Raw genomic sequence first — 16,734 nt, 5'->3', positions numbered from 1 at the left:
TTGAAAAAGTGCCAATAATTTTGTCCGGCTCATTTTTGGAGTTTTGTGTGAAATTATGCAAATTATTATTTTTTTTCTGTTTTTTTTTTTTGTATTGTTTCAATACACACAAAGGAAATAAACATGTGTTTAAAAAAACATGAATAATTGCAATCATTTTCTGGGAGAAATACTCCATTTTTTGGAAAAAAAAATCTGGGGTGCCAACACTTTCGGCCATGACTGTATATTCTCATCTCATCTCTATCTCTAGCTGCTTTATCCTGTTCTACAGGGTCGCAGGCGAGCTGGAGCCTATCCCAGCTGACTACGGGCGAACAGCGGGGTACACCCTGGACAAGTCGCCAGGTCATCACAGGGCTTGTATTATATTTATATCAGATAATCTATTTGCATGATCAAGTTTCCAAAAAGCTCTATTTTTGTTTCATCAGACCATAGAACACAGTTCCAGTCAAAGTTGTAGTAGTGTTTCACAAACTTCAGGCACTTATGTTTGTGGTTAACTGACAGAAAAAGGCTTTTTTTTTCTGGCAAACCTTTCAAATAATCTGTTGGCATGGAGGTGGAGTCTGGTGGTGGTTTTGGAGACTTGGAAACCACAAGAATTTACTTTTTCTTGTAATTCACCAGCAGTGATCCTTGGGAATTTTTTTTTTTTGCCTCTCTTACCATCCTCCTCACTGTACATGGGGGCAAAATAAACTTGGGTCCTCTTCTAGACAAGTTTGTAACAGTTCCAGTTGGTGTCCTTTTATTATTATTATTATTATTATTATTATTATTATTGCCCTAACAGTAGAAATGGACATTTTCAGGCGAGTAACTATTTTTTATAACCATTCCCTGATTTACGAAGGTCGACACACTTCTCCCTCATTTGGTTTGTGTATTCTCTTTTCTTTCCCATGATGATGGATGACTAAAGGAATTTGGCCTCTGTGTCACCTCATATTTGTTCCCCAGTTAATCAGGAAGTCATGGATTACAGCTTGAAAGTTCGTACACACTCCAGCCAACTCAAAAATACTGTACAATTTAAATGGGAAACATGCTTCAGTTATATTATGTTCACTATCATTTCCAGGGGTGCCAATAACCGTGACACACATTTTTGTTGAAAATATGTTTCTTAATGAGGGATTTGTTTTTCTCTGAATAAATTTATTTCAATTAAAGGTTGGATTTTTCTCATTTTTTCAGTGAGAGATGAAGCGACTTTACCAAAAGGTGGATTTTTTCGAACCCTTTTTACTAACCTTTACAAGGAGGGCCAATAAACATGGAAGGCACTGTATAGACAGTTAGGTCCATAAATATTTGGACAGAGACACCATTTTTCTAATTTTGGTTCTGTACATTACCACAATGAATTTTGAACAAAACAATTCAGATGCAGTTGAAGTTCAGACTTTCAGCTTTAATTCAGTGGGTTGAACAAAATGATTGCATAAAAATGTGAGGAACTAAAGCATTTTTTAAACACAATCCCTTCATTTCAGGGGCTCAAAAGTAATTGGACAAATTAAATAATTGTAAATAAAATGTTCATTTCTAATACTTGGTTGAAAACCCTTTGTTGGCAATGACTGCCTGAAGTCTTGAACTCATGGACATCACCAGACGCTGTGTTTCTTCCTTTTTAATGCTCTGCCAGGCCTTTACTGCACCGGTTTTCAGTTGCTGTTTGTTTGTGGGCCTTTCTGTCTGAAGTTTAGTCTTTAACAAGTGAAATGCATGCTCAAGTGGGTTGAGATCAGGTGACTGACTTGGCCATTCAAGAATATTCCACTTCTTTGCTTTAATAAACTCCTGGGTTGCTTTGGCTTTATGTTTTGGGTCATTGTCCATCTGTATTACAAAACGCCAACCAATCAGTTTGGCTGCATTTGGCTGGATTTGAGCACACAGTACATCTCTGAATACCTCAGAATTCATCCGGCTGCTTCTGTCCTGTGTCACATCATCAATAAATACTAGTGACCCAGTGCCACTGGCAGCCATGCATGCCCAAGCCATCACACTGCCTCCGCTGTGTTTTACAGATGATGTGGTATGCTTTGGATCATGAGCTGTACCATGCCTTCGCCATACTTTTTTCTTTCCATCATTCTGGTAGAGGTTGATCTTGGTTTCATCTGTCCAAAGAATGTTCTTCCAGAACTGTGCTGGCTTTTTTAGATGTTTTTTTTTTAGCAAAGTCCAATCTAACCTTTTTATTCTTGAGGCTTATGAGTGGCTTGCACCGTGCAGTGAACCCTCTGTATTTACTTTCATGCAGTCTTCTCTTTATGGTAGATTTGGATATTGATACGCCTACCTCCTGGAGAGTGTTGTTCACTTGGTTGGCTGTTGTGAAGGGGTTTCTCTTCACCATGGAAATTATTCTGCGATCATCCACCACTGTTGTCTTCTGTGAGTGTCCAGGTCTTTTTGCATTGATGAGTTCACCAGCGCTTTCTTTCTTTCTCAGGATGTACCAAACTGTAGATTTTGCCACTCCTAATATTGTAGCAATTTCTCGGATGGGTTTTTTTTCTGTTTTCGCAGCTTAAGGATGGCTTGTTTCACCTGCATGGAGAGCTCCTTTGACCGCATGTTTTCTTCACAGCAAAATCTTCCAAATGCAAGCACCACACCTCAAATCAACTCCAGACCTTTTATCTGCTTAATTGAGAATGACATAACGAAAGAATTGCCCACACCTGCCCATGAAATAGCCTTTGAGTCAATTGTCCAATTACTTTTGGTCCCTTTAAAAACAGGGTGGCACATGTTAAGGAGCTGAAACTCCTAAACCCTTCATCCAATTTTAATGTGGATACCCTCAAATGAAAGCTGAAAGTATGGACTTTGTCCATGTCCATTATATAACTATAACTTGAATATGTTTCAGTAAACAGGTAAAAAAAACAACAAAATTTGTGTCAGTGTCCAAATATATATGGACCTAACTGTACGTTTGTAGTGTTTGCTGTTATGCAGTTTGTATGTGTTCTCTGTTGGCAGGGTCTCAAAGGCCCACCAGGGACTGAGGGAGCAGAAGGAAAGCCTGGTACACAGGTTCCCATTTTATAACTTATCAACTTAACACATGACAGTTTGCTTTATATTCATGTCAGATAATCTATTTGCATGATCAAGTTTCCAAAAAGCAAAACTAAAGTACGTTGATGTAGATCAACGTTCCAAAGGAGACCTTGGAAGGTGTAAATGCAAAGCAGTAGAAAGTATAAATTTTCTGGTACACTCAGCGAAAATGGTATGATTACTAAATGAATTATAGCAACACATTTGCTGAACTACTCTCCACCTTTGAAGAAAAAAAAAACATGTATATGATGTTATTGTGACCTGATGGAGATGTGAGAATGTAACAAACAACAAGGAGGCAAAGAAATGGAAAAAAAATAAATAAAAGAAATTAGGGTTAGGGTTCGACTTGAACTTAAGGTGTACAGTATGTCATACTAAAATTCATGATTTGGGCTCTAATTATACCAAGAAAAACTATGGAATGCCATTTAAAGCCTATATTAAATTCATTAATATGATGCTCTTAATTTATTACCAAACACAGAGACAATAATGAGAAAAATCAACTTTAGCCAAGTCTGAATACTTGGAACCTTCACTACATACACTACCGTTCAAAAGTTTGGGGTCACCCAGATAATTTTGTGTTTTCCATGAAAAGTCACACTTTTATTTCCCACCATAAGTTGTAAAATGAATAGAAAATATCGTCAAGACATTTTTCTGGCCATTTTGAGCATTTAATTGACCCCACAAATGTGATGCTCCAGAAACTCAATCTGCTCAAAGGAAGGTCAGTTTTATAGCTTCTCTAAAGAGCTCAACTGTTTTCAGCTGTGCTAACATGATTGTACAAGGGTTTTCTAATCATCCATTAGCCTTCTGAGGCAATGAGCAAACACATTGTACCATTAGAACACTGGAGTGAGAGTTGCTGGAAATGGGCCTCTATACACCTATGGAGATATTGCACCAAAAACCAGACATTTGCAGCTAGAATAGTCATTTACCACATTAGCAATGTATAGAGTGGATTTCTGATTAGTTCAAAGTGATCTTCATTGAAAAGAACAGTGCTTTTCTTTCAAAAATAAGGACATTTCAAAGTGACCCCAAACTTTTGAACAGTAGTGTAAATATTAACGAAACCTTTGAACTTATGTTGCTGAATTTGAATACAATTTATTAAATAAAACAAACAGAACATCCACTGAATAAAAAGAAATATGTTAGAAAAATGTCATGGGTCATAGAAAATATGATTAAAAGTATGCTACATTATATTAAAAAGTCAGTATAAAGGAGTAAATACATGTACACCTTACTACTCACCTTGGAGTACAGACCCCTTGCACTGACATCACACTTACATTAGCAACCGTTGCTACCCTTGTCCTGGGGGACAAGCAAACTTTGTTGACATACTGTTCACAGACTGAAAACAAGTGATATTGAAGATGTCAGACGTCTGTAGTTCGAAGAAAGCTACAGCCAGAAAAGCTTTACTACTGGATTACTTGGATAATCTAAGTCAGAAAGAAGCGAAGGATAGATCTCATCTCATCTCATTATCTGTAGCCGCTTTATCTTGTTCTACAGGGTCGCAGGCAAGCTGGAGCCTATCCCAGCTGACTACGGGCGAAAGGCGGGGTACACCCTGGACAAGTCGCCAGGTCATCACAGGGCTGACACAGACACAGACAACCATTCACACTCACATTCACACCTACGGTCAATTTAGAGTCACCAGTTAACCTAACCTGCATGTCTTTGGACTGTGGGGGAAACCGGAGCACCCGGAGGAAACCCACGCGGACACGGGGAGAACATGCAAACTCCACACAGAAAGGCCCTCGCCGGCCACGGGGCTTGAACCCGGACCTTCTTGCTGTGAGGCGACAGCGCTAACCACTACACCACCGTGCCGCCCGCGAAGGATAGATATACATGGAAATTAGAGTTTATTAATGGTTATGATCCATACAAAATTCTTTGAAACGATGTAGATTTGTGGTCTAGCGGTACCTACATAGATATTGGGATGTACTTTCTCACTTCACTTTCTCTGTTTTAATTAAAAAAAAAACGTATCGTTTGCTGGAAGAGAAGAGCAAGGAGGATTAAGGATTGAGCGGATGTAATTTGTTTACACCCAATATTAATTCTTGTAGTGTCCTAGCAACCGTTGCAAAGACGTGTACAAAAAGCCCCAAAATGCCAACTTACCCTGGCAAAAACGATACAGGATTTATCTTGTAGTGTTCTGATCCCCAGCTCTATAAAAGGTTTTACGCCTCCATGCCCTTCCAAGTTTTCATCTGTTTGTCTGTGTAGAACGATGGGAACTCAACGGATAGATCATTTTCCAACTCGTTGATGTAGAAAAATCCTTCTTTGTTAACATGTAAGGATCAATCCTGTCACAAAGAGCAACTTTCTGAAGGTATCTTGACCGTGCATTGGCCTCTAAACTGCGAAAATAGTCGGAGACGGTTTCACAAGCTCTTTGCATTAATGGCAGCCAATTTGGTTTGTCTGACCACTACTTCATTCACTGGAAGTAAACTTGCAAGCAAAAGTCACATGACTAAATACAACCTGTATTCTATTCCAGGTTAATCACTCACAAAGAATGAGAAAAAAAACTTTAATTCCGTGGATTGTCAGCGAAAAAAAAATGGCAAGATCATGGCGGCACACTGCGACTGTATGCCAGGCCTTGGAGAGAGCTTTTCTCACATACGGTAGCATCGATGTTGTGGGCTCGAAGCTGAAGTGAAACAAAGGGATTCACTGACAGTTGCAGATAAAAATGCATACTGGGTTGTTCCTACTCCTGTGAAAAAAATTCTCCTACTCCCGGATCAGAGATATTTCCTTTCTAAAAGAAATGCCCGAGTCAAGTTCTTCGGCCACAATCAGAAGTTCAAAACAAAGTTCCAGTGAGACAGTAATACTTTTATCTTTTTTTCTATTTGAATAACCAAAAACAGTGCAAAAATGAACCCTATTTAAAGGGCTGATGACACGAACATGACTCTATGCAATTTCTTAAATAAACTATACAACATGGCAAACATGTTAGATTTCTGTTATAATTATGTGAAAAGAAGCTGTTGTTATGCGAATATCCAACTTTTAATTGCACAGCGCAAGAAAACTGGGTCCGTGGCTCGCGGCCATGTTGTGACGTCAGCGGGAGAACACGCTGCGGTTCACTGGCTGTTCTACTCTGGTTCTACTCAATGGAAATGGCGCATGAAAACGCCGGTGAACTCTCTAGTGCTAGCTCTTCCTCTTCTGGGAGTCTAGAATTGTGTTGATCTCTTCCGAATAGAATCTATGATAGCCTACCCTCTTTACCCTTTGCCTCTCGTTGCTAGGCGGCAGTTACATGAAAGCCGCAAGCTTTCACAAGCAAATACATGACTGATATCACGCTGACTTTATGATTACATTTATGATTATCATGTAGAATCTATAGCTCTACGTACCTTTATCTTATGTTGTTTCACAACACATGTTCTGACAGGAGGACTGTCTTTGGATCCGGCATAGCTACTAGTAGACCCCCTCCGGAATACTGGCAGTGTTGCCAGATTGGGAGGTTTCCCGCCCAGTTGGGCGGTTTCGAGTGCATTTTGGTGGGTTTTGAACATATTTTGGGCTGGAAAACTTCAGCAGTATCTGGCAACAGATACTGCTGACGTTTTCCAGCCCAAAATATGTTCAAAACCCACCAAAATGCACTTGAAACCGCCCAACTGGGCGGGAAACCTCTCAATCTGGCAACACTGTGTAGGCACTGCTGATGGTAGTAACACACGTTTGTGCTGAACTGCACACCCAAGAGATTCTTTTAAGCTGGGAAGGGTGTCAAAACAATCCAAATCAAAGTGTTCAGAGCACAGGATGGATGTTGGTGAGGGCTCCCACGTGTCACGAGTGCGCCTGACTTGCTTCACCCACTTCGCATGCAGCTCGGGATCTCTGGGAAACTTGAATAAACTTACCCCATCCTTGTGGGTTTTGGAGCAAAAGCCGGCAACACAACACGAAGGCATAATAACTATATATATATATATATATATATATATATATATATATATAAAATGTCTAATAAAAATACTAATAATGATAAACTGAACACCTGTCGCATCAACAACAAACTGGTAAGTTAGGAGGAAGGTTCTTTCGCTGATGTCATATAGCTCCTCCTCCTCCTTCGTCTCCTGGGTGCTGCAGCCCCGTCAAATTTGCCCAAATAGCCGCGTTTTTTATCATAACTTGTAAAATAGGCGCCTTCGTGAATTAATATATGGATCATCGGGAATTACTTTTTATGTTATAAAACATCGCCAAAGATGTCAAAAACGTGTCATCAGCACTTTAAGATAAATTAAGCCTTGCTTTCAGAAAAGACGGTGTCTGGTTGTCCCCCAGGAAAAATTATCACATGATGTGTGATGTCATGCTCAAAGGGTCGATACTCATATTTAAGGATGAGATGTCGCATCTCAAGGGGTTATCCTCAAAATAAATAAATAATAAAAAAAATTTTACTTTATGTCTTCTGCTGCTCTATAACAATGAAATTCTAAAAGAAGGTGTAATATTTTGTCTGTTTAACTTACAGGGTGTTCCTGGTTCAGTTGGAAACCCGGGAGATAAAGGGCTAAATGTGAGTACTGTTTTAATTATCATGAGTACTGTATTTTAATAAAATGTTCAACTGCGGAAGATTTGGACAAAACTCTCACACAGTACAGTGTCACAGTTAGACTGTGCTTCTACAGGAGGACGAATAACACGTTAGACAAGCACATACATGTTACATGGGTCTGAGAGGGATGACAAGATGACATGTAGTTAAGTTTAACAGGACTTTAAACATCCCGTGGGTTTTGAAAACTCTCTCAGTGACCAAGGTTACAGGTTTGACAAGAAAATAAGGATGCATCAATATGTTTCCAAGTTAGATTCTATTGTGTTCTGATGTGATTGGCTGATCTGTGAACATGTGACATTGAAAATGTGAAATATGAATCTGTACAGTGTTAAATATAATGTGTAATTTCTTTCAAATCTAGGGTTTCCGTGGATTAGTAGGAGAACCTGGAAAAATCGGACCCACTGGTTCACCGGTAAAGATTCACAGTCACAATGTTTCCGTTTAGTCCACTGGGAATAGGATCAATCTGGTATCATTTCTGGTCCAGAAAAATGTAACCAGAAGCTTAAAACAAAGAAAATTAAAATTTTTCTTTTTTTAAAATTCACATTTTCTCAGATGTTTGTGAATTATATAATCATTAGAGGTTGAGAATATTTTTTTTGAAATTACATACAGCACCTTTAATTATAAGTCTCCCAAAATATTGAGACTGAACGTACAGTAAAATGCATCAAAGTTTCTTCTTCAAACTTCAGATCCATACATCAATACTTAAGTACAATTTTAAAATGAAGTAATTATCTCATCTCATCTCATTATCTCTAGCCGCTTTATCCTGTTCTACAGGGTTGCAGGCAAGCTGGAGCCTATCCTAGCTGACTACGGGCGAAAGGCGGGGTACACCCTGGACAAGTCGCCAGGTCATCACAGGGCTGACACATAGACACAGACAACCATTCACACTCACATTCACACCTACGGTCAATTTAGAGTCACCAGTTAACCTAACCTGCATGTCTTTGGACTGTGGGGGAAACCGGAGCACCCGGAGGAAACCCACGCGGACACGGGGAGAACATGCAAACTCCAAACAGAAAGGCCCTCGCCGGCCCCGGGGCTCGAACCCGGACCTTCTTGCTGTGAGGCGACAGCGCTAACCACTACACCACCGTGCCGCCTGAAGTAATTATTTTTTATACATACTGTACTGGGGCGGCACGGTGGTGTAGTGGTTAGCGCTGTCGCCTCACAGCAAGAAGGTCCTGGGTTCGAGCCCCGGGGCCGGCGAGGGCCTTTCTGTGTGGAGTTTGCATGTTCTCCCCGTGTCCGCGTGGGTTTCCTCCGGGTGCTCCGGTTTCCCCCACAGTCCAAAGACATGCAGGTTAGGTTAACTGGTGACTCTAAATTGACCATAGGTGTGAATGTGAGTGTGAATGGTTGTCTGTGTCTATGTGTCAGCCCTGTGATGACCTGGCGACTTGTCCAGGGTGTACCCCGCCTTTCGACCGTAGTCAGCTGGGATAGGCTCCAGCTTGCCTGCGACCCTGTAGAAGGATAAAGCGGCTAGAGATAATGAGATGAGATGAGACATACTGTACTGCCTTTGGATGTTCTTAACTCAGGAAAAATTGTACTAAGACATGCAGGTGGGGTTTATTAAGATTTATTGAGAACAACACAATCATTCAGGTCTATACATGGGAGAAGCCATGGCTGAATGGTTAGAGAAACAGCTTTGGGACCAAAAGGTGGCTGGTTTGATTTCCTGGGCCAGCAGGAATGGCTGAAGTACCCTTGAGTAAGGTACCTAACCCCCAACTGCTCCCCAGGCTGCTCTGGGTATGTTGTGCATCGCTCTGGATAAGCGCGTCTGCTAAATGCTAGTAATGTAATATACAGTATCATAAAGTTATAAGGACTTCTGTTTTGTCTTTGTGAGAACATGCAGGTCTATATGATTAACAGGGAGGACAAACTGAGTTGTCAGTGCTGTATTTATCAGAAGCACTGACACTGATAAAGGTTTCAGAGAAAATCCACTTCTGCTGGTTTAAAAAAAAAAAATCAAAATTGGTTCGGTATTAATTCATTAAAATGTTTCAATCTAGGGCTCACCTGGTCGGCCTGGTCAAGATGGCAGCCCAGGAGCCCCAGGAGCGAAGGTGAGTTTCTCCTACAGCATTCTGTAACACGGGTGAGAACCTGACAACTTTTATGTAGCACTTTTTAACAGAGGCGTTCTCTAAACAGAGCTCATTTAGAAAACTAAAACCATTAATCATCCATAGAGCCAGTGAGAAACACATTTCTGAAAGTGTCACACTAATTACGTTATTCTCCATGCAGCAAACTAAATGCTCCTTTAATTTGTGTCTCTGGAAGAAGCTCATTTCTTTCTTTGGGAAAAGTACTAAATAAAACCCATTTAGAATGCAAGAACCATTCAAAATCTTTCAAGGAACCCTTTTTATGCCTGTGCGCACATACAGTGGTGCTTGAAAGTTTGTGAACCCTTTAGAATTTTCTATATTTCTGCATAAATATGACCTAAAACATCAACAGATTTTCACACAAGTCCTAAAAGTAGATAAAGAGAACCCAGTTAAACAAATGAGACAAAAGTATTATACTTGGTCATTTATTTATTGAGGAAAATGATCCAATGTTACATATCTGTGAGTGGCAAAAGTATGTGAACCTTTGCTTTCAGTATCTGGTGTGACCCCCTTGTGCAGCAATAACTGCAACTAAACGTTTCCGGTAACTGTTGATCAGTCCTGCACACCAGCTTGGAGGAATTTTAGCCCGTACCTCCGTACAGAACAGCTTCAACTCTGGGATGTTGGTGGGTTTCCTCACATGAACTGCTCGCTTCAGGTCCTTCCACAACATTTTGACTGGATTAAGGTCCGGAGTTTGACTTGGCCATTCCAAAACATTAACTTTATTCTTCTTTAACCATTCTTTGGTAGAACGACTTGTGTGCTTAGGGTTGTTGTCTTGCTGCCTGACCCACCTTCTCTTGAGATTCAGTTCATGGACAGATGTCCTGATATTTTCCTTTAGAATTCGCTGGTATAATTTAGAATTCATTGTTCCATCAATGATGGCAAGCCGTCCTGACCCAGATGCAGCAAAACAGGCCCAAACCATGATACTACCACCATCATGTTTCACAGATGGGATGAGGTTCTTATGCTAGAATGCAGTGTTTTCCTTTCTCCAAACATAACGCTTCTCATTTCAACCAAAAACTTCTATTTTGGTCTCATTCATCCACAAAACATTTTTCCAATAGCCTTCTGGCTTGTCCATGTGGTCTTTAGCAAACTGCAGACGAGCAGCAATGTTCTTTTTGGAGAACAGTGTCTTTCTCCTTGCAACCCTGCCATGCACACCATTTGTTGTTCAGTGTTCTTCTGATGGTGGACTCGTGAACATTAACATTAGCCAATGTGAGAGAGGCCTTCAGTTGCTTAGAAGTTACCCTGGGGTCCTTTGTGACCTCGCTGACTATTACACACCTTGCTCTTGGAGTGATCGTTGTTGGTCGACCACTCCTGGGGAGGGTAACAATGGTCTTGAATTTCCTCCATTTGTACACAATCTGTCTAACTGTGGATTGGTGGAGTCCAAACTTTTTAGAGATGGATTTATAACCTTTTCCAGCCTGATGAGCACCAACAATGGTTTTTAGGAGGTCCTCAGAAATCTCCTTTGTTCGTGCCATGATACACTTCCACAAACATGTGTTGTGAAGATCAGACTTTGATAGATCCCTGTTCTTTAAATAAAACAGGGTGCCCACTCACACCTGATTGTCATCCCATTGATTGAAAACACCTGACTCTAATTTCACCTTCAAATTAACTGCTAATCCTAGAGGTTCACATACTTCTGCCACTCACAGATATGTAATATTGGATCATTTTCCTCAATAAATAAATGACCAAGTATAATATTTTTGTCTCATTTGTTTAACTGGGTTCTCTTTATCTACTTTTAGGACTTGTGTGAAAATCTGATGATGTTTTAGGTCATATTTATGCAGAAATATGGAAAATTCTAAAGGGTTCACAAACTTTCAAGCACCACTGTAATTTGCTGGTTAAGGGCGGCGATATAGTTGCTTTTAACTACGCATTTGTGCGTACACGATAGCTGCCTCGCATATCTTGTGTTTGTTTGGGGCATCAGTTGTGTACATGTTCTCAGAAATTTAATACTGTGAGTCTGCAATATGCAATATGCACATGAGTGGTAGGGTTGTGTAGGGGCAGCATGGGGATGTGACGTGACAAGGTCATTTTACATCATGTAAATCCATTCTATATAACAATTATTCCATGAAATCGAGTCGTACATGAGCTGATAGCCGACGAGGCGCGTAGCACCGAGTTGGCTAAAAGCCATGTCTGACAAGATTGAGAGGAATAACTGTTTTATTCTATCCACATTCACTGGATTTTGAGAAACAGAGCATTTTTATTTTTTGCAAAGTCAATAAATAGAAATTTTATACAAAATGTCCGACGCAATCATTTCCACTTAGAATGTGAACAAACTGGTGAAATGACAGTAGCAATTTGTGAAAAATGCAATAATAATAATTCCTGAAAAATAAAAAAAGATATGTTCTTACTATCAAATATTTTTATTTTATTTCATATTTTGTTGTTTTGGGGGGTGTTTTGTTTTGGTTTTTTGTACATTTGGGGGGTTTGTTTTCAAGTAGAATTTTTATTTCATCCTCGGTTGGTTCAGCAACACACGCCGCCATTTTGTTTTTGTCTACTCAAGCCCTGTGTCTGAAATCGCTCCCTACTCACTATATAGGGCACTATATAGTGAGTTCGCCATTTTGTAGTGCTGTCCGAAACGACAGTGAGGATTATTACACCCTGTATAGTGCACTCAAAGTATCCCACAATGCATCACGAAAAGTAGTGTACAACCGATGGTCACTAACCAAGCAATATATCCCATCATGCATTGCAATTGCGCTGAAAGAAATCAAATTAAAAGTCTCAAATTTGATTTAATAAAAGGCAGCGGCAAAGAAGAAAGTATTCAGCCTTGATTTTAAAAGAACTGAAAGATGCAGGTACTTCGTATTGATTAATGTGGGAAATACGCTCTGTATAGACCCTTCCCACGTGACGTCACGACAAACGTGGCTGCCATTTTGGACATGAACTACCAGTAGTCTACCACAGCCAACAACGAGGAACGACGGCGAAGCATCGAAAGGAATATAGCCATCAAAGAAAGTTTTTACTTTCAGCAAGACTTCCATCATGCCATTATATTGTTGTGCACCTGGATGTAGTAACCATCAACACACAAGGCAAGATTTATCATTTTATCGGATCCCGACAGATGCTGACCGACGGAGAAGATGGATGGTCTCTAAAATATTGGCAAAATGATGCTTATTGACATAGCAATCGTGTGTAACGGGAAGCATTTGCATATCCAAAGTGTTGTGTTTACATCAAAGATAAAATAAACCGATATGACAACGACTGCTGCTGCCAGGTTGGGGACACAAACTAGTAGAAAGGAAGTGTGCCAACAGTGCCAACACACTTCCTTTGTGGTTGATTCTGCTTTAAGGTAAGATGCATTTAATTATTCGTCTGCTGTGGGTTTGGAATCGGTAGCCTGACCGATTCGTTCATGTTTGTGGTGCCATTTGTTTGTTGACGCGTGTTGAAATGGAAGATTGGTTGTTGACATGATTTCCAGTGATGCTTTGGTGCTGCTGTGGATCAGATGTGTTGAGTAGCCTGACTGCTTTTTTTTTCTTGCGTGTGGTATCATTGTTGACACGAGGTTGTTTTTTGAACATGCCAATGCGGACACGATTTCCCCTGATGAGTTATGACTTCAGACGCGATGCGTGTGTGGAGGTGTGGAGTCCGCGTGATATGTGCGTAAGATAGGCTTCTCATGTGTTTGGAGATCCGCGCTCTGAGACAAGCGCAAGCACCCCCCCAAGGGGAAAAAAGGGACCCCCCGAAAATATCGGCATAGTTCGAACACTGGGTTGGAGAAAGTAATGGCAAATAGTGAGTGCACAAACCATAGAAGGTAAACTGTACACAGCGCCAGGGCAGTGTGATGGTATGTCTACTTTTAGATTGTGTTAGCTTATCAATGAACACACTCGTCACTCGACGAGTTTCACGTCTTTACGACGGATACTTAAATGTGTGTTAGGTATTATTGTTGCAGTCTAAGCAGTCATTGTAGCAGCTAGATGAGCGAGAACCGAAAGGGTCTGTGCCATAAACCGTTATTTCTTCATGTCCAAAATGGCGGTCGCGTTTACGAAGGTCACGTGAGTGAAAAGGGTCTATACTATGGATTTATCACAAAAACACATGCATGTATTGATTATTCTGAAAACCCACCAGCCGACTGATCTGGCACGTTTTAATTGTGCGACAGTCATGACGTAAATACCAGCGCGACGGACTAGTGTCCAAAAGCGTTTTTTTCATTTTACCAATGAGCTCACTATATAGTCCTCTATATAGTAATTCCCTATATAGAGAGTAGGGAGCAGTGAACAAGTGAGCAATTTCCGACACAGGGATGGTATATGGGCTGATAGCCTAGTAATAGAGTAGCCAATCAGAGTGCACGATTGCTCATATCCAGTGAATGTGGATAGAATAATAAGTTATATATGGTCTGAGTTCTCTACTGTGCCCTCTAGTGTAATCCTCCTGTAACATATATATAAGCAAGTATGTGAACAATTACGTTCACGACACGGCCAGTTGTCTCCATGAACGCGTGTTTAAATATCAACTATATCTCCGCCCTAACTGTGGCATGTTGCTGTTTTGGTCAATCCCAAGCCATGTTCTTTGTATGCTGTTGGAGCTAAGATCTTGGGCACAAAGCTTTAACTAGAGACAACAGTTCCCCTGGGGGAAACTGTGAGAGTGATGCAGTGCGCTTAGCCAGGTTTTGTGAAGACACGCCAAAGGGCGGGCGAACGGTTCAAAAGCTACAAGCAGAAATGTATCTGCGAGTTTGAGCTGTTGGTGGCGCTAGGGAGTTTTAGGCAGTGAGCTGAAACTTGCTGAGAAGAACCTTGAGTGTGTCAAGAAACAGTGTGCCAAGTTTCAGATGAATGTGTGCAGTTTTTCAAAAAACTCCATAGAAATGAATGGGAAATTATTTGCTTGGACATCACAGCAGGACAGTATCTTGTCCTCCTGCACCTTTTCATGATGTATACATATCCTAACCCCACTTCTTTTGCTCCGTGCCACATCACCACCCGTGCTGTTAGTCATGAAAATACCAAAAATCTATACAGTTTATAACACTGCATTTTAGAGTATCACTTGTAGTTATATTACGTATGTGTTAGAATAATGCTCCTTTAAATGAGTGTTTTCTGGGGCGTCGTGGCTCGGGTGGATGGGGCACCGTGCTATGGGTCCGGGGACCCGGGTTCGATTCCGGCCCGAGGTCGTTTCCCGGTCCCTCTCCCGCTCGTTTCCTGTCTCTACACTGTCCTGTCCAATGGAGGTGAAGAAGCCCAAGGAAATATCTTGGAAAAAAAAAAGTGTTTTCTGTACAAACTTGTTGAATACACTTCTTCTTCATCAGGGTTTATCAGGGAAGCTGGGAGCTGATGGTCCGCAGGGGCCTGTGGGAATGTATGTAAGTGAAATCTCATCTTTCCAGTTTAAACATTGTTGCCTCGACACTTTCACTGAACGTGCTAAATCACGAGTGCTTCTGTAATCCCTTGGTGCAATCGGTCAATAATGTGTTAATTACCTGTTTCTGATTTTGAGACTATTAAAGTGCCAGTGTCATGTTTTGCACACTTCTATTTGAAGCCTCACATTCAGCCTTTTAAAGGAGCAGTTTGCATTTTTCAGAGAAAATGAAAGTGCAGTAAAAATGTACGTAGATCTTCGTTTTTCCTCTAACTGCCCCATTACATCTGATGAAATTGTGTTTTTTTTTTTTTTGGGTTGATTAAGCAGATCTGTTATAGCTGAGAGTGGAGCTCATTTCAGGGCCAGAAAAATTAAAGGAGAACTGAAGTCATTTTTAAACTTGCTTTATTTCTTAGTTAGCATGTTATTCAATTACGTTTTCAGTTTTAGTAACCTTATATCGTGGCTCATACTGGCAACTAATTGCAATTAAATATTATACTTATCGGCCTATTCGGTTTTTAGCCGTGTTGAATTTAGTTCGCTTGGTCCACGGCAGGCGTCGCTTATCCACGTGATCTTCATGAGACTTGTGCGAGACTTCGAAACGTCAAGTGTCAGCCAGGTGTCAGTGCTGTCATTTTGAAAACTGTTTTCCAAACGAAATATTGCACAAAAAACGAGTTTAAATGACGATTACTGCCTAATTTTTTCAAACTTTCCTGATTGCTATCAAAACAAACAAAACTTCCGGCTTGATTACGTCAGCATTCGAAAGAGGGCGCGCGCGTCTTTTGACAACGTTTTCAGATGTCGGTCACTTTGATTTCCGCTGTACGTTTTACTTCCGTCCTACGATGTCTCGCACAGGTCTCAACGAATCTCGTTTACGGCCATTGCTTTGACATACGGACTGATATATTACATAGCGTATTTCAAACACTCATAACTTGCTATAGCAGCGACAAAATAGCGATCAAAAATGCATTCCTATATTTAATAAAATGAGATAAATAGAATTTTGATAATAAAAAATTTGCCTTCAGTTCTCCTTTAACTAGAGGCTTGAAATGTTTTTTTTTTTTTTAAATTAGCGTCATATTCTGAATTATTATACATACAGGACACTTTTTCGATGGAATTAAAACATGTATTCTATTCCCTTCTAGCAGGTTTCATTCATTTGGTTTGATAGCATGCAATATTGTTAGCATATCGCTTATCCTACGTGTATTACATCACTCTACCCAATGGAGAATAAGCATTGAATATGGTTTACGATATTGCATGGTTGACAAGACAACATGACGTCACACGTCAGAGCTGGTGCGA

At 40.5% G+C, this 16,734-nt stretch overlaps 1 protein-coding gene across 1 annotated transcript in view; it reads left to right on the top strand.

Annotated features, from left to right (window-relative positions):
* Positions 1 to 16,734, top strand: part of si:dkey-61l1.4 (collagen alpha-1(I) chain) — a 118,428-nt gene that overhangs the window by 74,113 nt on the left and 27,581 nt on the right. The window contains exons 29-33 of the mRNA XM_060907139.1: positions 3,010 to 3,063; positions 7,673 to 7,717; positions 8,127 to 8,180; positions 9,820 to 9,873; positions 15,344 to 15,397. Of these exons, the coding sequence (XP_060763122.1) occupies positions 3,010 to 3,063; positions 7,673 to 7,717; positions 8,127 to 8,180; positions 9,820 to 9,873; positions 15,344 to 15,397 (261 nt within the window). The remainder of the gene's footprint in view (positions 1 to 3,009; positions 3,064 to 7,672; positions 7,718 to 8,126; positions 8,181 to 9,819; positions 9,874 to 15,343; positions 15,398 to 16,734) is intronic.

Source organism: Neoarius graeffei, chromosome 24 (assembly GCF_027579695.1).
Source record: "Neoarius graeffei isolate fNeoGra1 chromosome 24, fNeoGra1.pri, whole genome shotgun sequence".
In the NCBI taxonomy this organism is placed as follows: domain Eukaryota; kingdom Metazoa; phylum Chordata; class Actinopteri; order Siluriformes; family Ariidae; genus Neoarius; species Neoarius graeffei.
This window is presented reverse-complemented; position numbering and strand designations above follow the sequence as displayed.